The sequence below is a fragment of the Haliaeetus leucocephalus genome, unplaced genomic scaffold, assembly GCF_000737465.1.
Source record: "Haliaeetus leucocephalus isolate CR32 unplaced genomic scaffold, Haliaeetus_leucocephalus-4.0 Scaffold262, whole genome shotgun sequence".
NCBI lineage: Eukaryota > Metazoa > Chordata > Aves > Accipitriformes > Accipitridae > Haliaeetus > Haliaeetus leucocephalus.
The window spans coordinates 9,092,500-9,096,817 of record NW_010972698.1 but is presented as its reverse complement, the minus strand read 5'-3'; the positions used below and the strand labels follow the sequence as shown (position 1 = coordinate 9,096,817).

The 4,318-nt window shown below is 47.5% G+C and overlaps 2 protein-coding genes and 1 non-coding gene across 3 annotated transcripts in view; 1 reads left to right on the top strand and 2 right to left on the bottom strand.

Moving 5' to 3' along the window:
- The window catches only part of MAGT1 (magnesium transporter 1), a 14,010-nt gene extending 12,940 nt beyond the window's left edge, over positions 1-1,070 (bottom strand). The window contains exon 1 of the mRNA XM_010569049.1: positions 928-1,070. The gene's annotated coding sequence lies outside the window, so the exon portion shown is untranslated. The remainder of the gene's footprint in view (positions 1-927) is intronic.
- Positions 778-893, bottom strand: TRNAL-CAA. The gene is made up of 2 exons: positions 856-893; positions 778-823 (listed from the first exon to the last, which is right to left on the bottom strand). It is a non-coding gene; the product is annotated as a tRNA-Leu (tRNA).
- A 71-nt stretch (positions 1,071-1,141) lies between the features above and the next one.
- LOC104832708 (cytochrome c oxidase subunit 7B, mitochondrial) lies at positions 1,142-3,549 on the top strand. The gene is made up of 3 exons (XM_010569040.1): positions 1,142-1,262; positions 2,690-2,814; positions 3,350-3,549. Exons 1-3 carry the CDS (start codon positions 1,226-1,228, stop codon positions 3,422-3,424), a joined length of 237 nt encoding a protein of 78 aa, XP_010567342.1. The 5' UTR covers positions 1,142-1,225; the 3' UTR covers positions 3,425-3,549.
- Positions 3,550-4,318: the final 769 nt, after the last annotated feature.

Genomic DNA, 4,318 nt, shown 5'->3' with positions numbered 1-4,318 from the left:
CGCGACTCGCCGCCGGCCTCTGATTCGTTCAACCTGTCTCCGGCACGGGCTGCCGCTAGCCCATAGGAGCGAGGCGAGCTGGAGCCGCTCGATTGGCGGAGCCCTGAGGGAGGGCGGGCCGTGCCGCGCTGAGGCGGGCCGGGAACCCCCGGGACATGGCGGCAGCGCCGGCGGCTGTGGGGGGGACCCTCGTCGGTGCCCGCCTTGAAGCTGCGGCAGCCCCTCACCTTGAGGATACACCCGGGCTTTCCTCAGCGCCTGCGGCTCTTTAAACGTTGCAAAATGCTGCACGGCCGCAGTGTGCTCGGGGTCCCGGGGGGGGGGGGGGCGCACCACGGCGAGGGGCCTGGCCTCACGTCGGTAAGCGCTTAAGAAACCAAAATGGGAATCTAGAATAAAACTCCAAGGAGCTTCATCGGTAGCTCCCCAAAGGCGTGCGCTTGCTTGATTTTATACGCGCACGTATATTGCTGGGTCGTGTGTTATAAAGATTGTTAAAATCGTAAACGCCCTCGGGAAATCCTCAGCCGGGGTGTAACGGGTTACGGGCTCTTGAGAGTCATCGCCACAGAAAAACGTGGGTTTATTCATGCTTCGGGGTTTTTTTTTTTATTATTTCTCTATTCGAGGACGTGCACACTACGGAAATTATCTCTGGCACCGCGGGCCTCGCTGCAGTTTCTATTTGCACTCAAATCTCTGGCTTTAGCAGCGACCTTTTAATGATTTTAAATTCGCACAGAAAGTAGGGGGGGGGGGGGGGGAGGAAAAAAGTGGTGTCAGAAGTGGGATTCGAACCCACGCCTCCATACGGAGACCAGAATACCCAACCCGCCACGGGAAGGCGCGGAGCGCCTTGAGTCTGGCGCCTTAGACCACTCGGCCATCCTGACACTGCGACTGCAGCCTCCGCCGGGAGGTTCTTACCGCCTTCCTCACGGCCGCGGCCGCCTTCCCCGGCCGTTCGCGGGGAGCGCTTCCGAGCCCGTGAGCCGGAGAGGAGCCCTTCTCTCCCCCTCTCTCCCGGCTACGGAGCTTCCCGCCGCTCTCGCTCAACCGCAGCGAGGAGGCGCCGTCCCTCCGCCGCTGCGCGCCTACATTACCCACACGGCTCCGCTCAGCGCCGCGGCGCACCGGCCGTTTCCGGCGCGGCCATTTTGTTTTTCACCGCTCGCCAAGGGTAGCAGCATCCCGCCGGGGGAAGGGTCGTACTCCGCTTGTCAGCATGTTCCCTGTGGCTAGGGCTGCTCTGAACCTCGCCGGTAAGCAACGAAGAGGCTCTCTGGAGTGCTGGGGGTGTTTCTTGGGAGTAGGCGGTTTCGTCAGGGGGTCTCTTCCCGGTTTCTTGCCGTCCCTGTGAGGATTGTCCCTCAACTCTGGGCTCGCTTCGTTCCCGGAGGAGGGTCGTGAGGGCAGCTGAGGGGCGGCTCTCTCGTCGTCCTTCATCTGCTGCTCTTCTTCTTTCTTTCTGTTTCTTACCTCCTAGTTGCTTTTACTTGAGCTGACCTTGGGTTCCCTTCCTCAGTGGTTTTCCTCCTTGATAGTAACTAAAGGCACGTTAGGTCTTGTAACCTGAGGTGGCAAGGTGTAGTCAATGACCAGCCCTTAAACTCAAGGGTAAGGTTATCTCTTCAGTGATAGACTCCCCAGTGCTTAACCTGGTCCTCTCAAATCCGGTCCTGGTTGTTGATGTGCTTAGACCGAGGTGCATGCACCTAAAATAAACGTGCTTAGCAGTGTTTCTCTCTGGAGATACTCAAGCTTCTTCTTTCTGTTTAAAAAAACCCCAAACACTAACTTGTGCAGCCTCACAGACCATGCTAGAGACATAGTAGCATTATGGGTATTGCCATCGTTTTCTCTAGTCATGTTTGGGTAAATGGGAACCACTGACCTGAAACTAAAAGATTGTATTTTGTAATGTCTATCTTTATGCACGGATCACTGTTTCATCAAATGCTTTATACCCAACTACTAAAAAAATCTCAGTGTTTTGAAGCCAATGGTTTGATTCTTCATTCTGTCTTCTTAATAAGCATAGCTTTTATAGTGTACAGTTGTAATGCACATCGTACATTCTGTCATCTGAAGATATCCTCCTGTATTTCATTCTCTATTATTTACCTCATGTGAAGGCCCACAGTTATTTCCACTTCCTTCTTCGCCTCCCTCCCTTCCTTTCAAAAATCTTGAAGGAATGAGAAAGGTGTTACCCATATCCACTGTCTTCAATGGCTTAATTTGGTGGTGAGCTTCACCGTGAAAATGCTTATATTAGGTACACATACTGACAATGTAGATACTTACAAATAGAAATCTGAAACTTAAGTACTAAAAAAATTATTTTATTAGAGAAATAGAACTTGGAACTTCCACACTGAGGGCCCAAAGAAAGCATACTAATGAAAAGGGTAACTTAGAGGATTTTCTTACTGGAATTAGACTTCAGGAATAACTTTCTAGAGAGAAATTGGGAGAGCTGAAACAAAATGCAAGACATTCAGCATATCCTGTGCTTTGGAATCATTCCAAAGCTCTAACTCCAAAAGATTGATTTTTTTTTTCAGCTTTTCTTCAAGTCTTTTAATGCTTACACTTGCCTCTGTTGGTGGGAGATGAGGATTGTGAATGGTTTGAATGTGTATTTCAGTTGATTTCTGTACTTTTACTTCTCTTTAACATTCATTAGCTCGTGGCATTCAGCATACTGCAGTAAGACAAGCTCATCGCAAATATGAGCCTAACTTCCATGATAAATATGGAAACCTGGTACTCCTTGGTGGAGCTGCAGTTTTTACTGCTGTCTGGGGATACGTAAGTTGTCCTTTTTTTCACCGCTCTGTTGTGACTATAGCTGTAAACTTGCAAGCTGTTAAGTTTCACAAGGGCTTACTTCTTTGAAGTGACTTAGGTGGTCAGAATTTAGAAGCATTTTATATAAGTGGATAGTAATGCGATGGAAATGAAAGTTGTGTTAGCTCGTATTTTGATTTTGAGTTGTTACACAAATTCAGTCTATTGCTTGATTTTAAAATGAGTAGAAACACAAGTGTTCTGTATTTTACTTGGGATTTCTAAGCTATACAGGTAGAGCTTTCAGCAGAAAAACTTATAGATTAAAATTACAGTATTGTGATCGGGTTTTACATTCCAGATTGTTTGTTCTAAATACTTTGAAATAGACAACTGAAGTATTTAAATATTACTCAGTATGTTCCACTTGCTTTATTATAAGACGAATGTCATGTTCTAATACAAAAAATCTACACTGAAAACAACAGAAATAGCCCTCTATCAGAAGGTTTCTTTGATTTCAGAGTTAATCATCTTTATTTTTATCCTCCTACAGGTGTTTACACAAGCTGGAATTGAGTGGGGCTTGTCACCTGTTGGCAGAGTCACTCCAAAAGAATGGAGGGAGTAACAGCCTTTGCTTATAATGAACTGATCTAAACTTTCACTGAAAAAATGATGGTGTAATGGCATTTGTTCCCTGATTACCACTTGTACAGTGGCATTCCTGGTCTAATAAACATACCTAGAAACCTGTCTGGTTCTTCTAGGTTTCCTCTATGCTCCACGTCTGCTGAAGTATGAGAAACAGTGTAAAAACTCAAAATAATTAAATCATGTTTTAGGCAGTCCCATTTGTTCCTGTAAAGGTCACTAGTGGATAAAGGATAAATCCAAAACATTGTATAGTTGTCCATTTAGCCAGCTGTGTGTGCTTAAATGAACCTCACGTGCATTCCTACTGCAGAGTTCACGTCGCTTTACCTCTGGCTTCTGCTGCCCATCTACTGATGAAGTTGAGATCCCTTTTTTTTTTTTTCCGCAGAAGTACTTTTATGTCTGGAATCACTCTGCAAATAAGCTGCTTCTCTCCGAGAGTTGTGAAGAACATAAGTTAGTTTTTGAGTGGAAGACGCTCGATGGTAGTAGGCAGTATCCCAGCACTGCTCGTCACTGATGCCAAGAGAAATGTGACTTCTCTAATGAATTCTCTAATGAATTCTTGCATAATCAAAATCTGTTAGGAAATAGATCAGGAATATAGGCAGACGCTGTAAACCTCCCAGTCAGTTCGAATCCCTGAAAACCACAAATAAGCCTGCTTTTTGATACGGCCGAGATGTATGAAGTGGCTGCCTTTACTCTCCTCGGAGATTGGAGGTCCCAGACCGCCGCTTCTCCCGGGGCCCAGGAGAAAACGCTCGGTGGACCAGCCGGTGCGGCCCCGGCCCGGACTGGAGGGATCCCTTCCGACGCCGGGCGCCTTCCCCCTCCCGTCCGATAACGCGTTTCGGCCGGGAGGGGG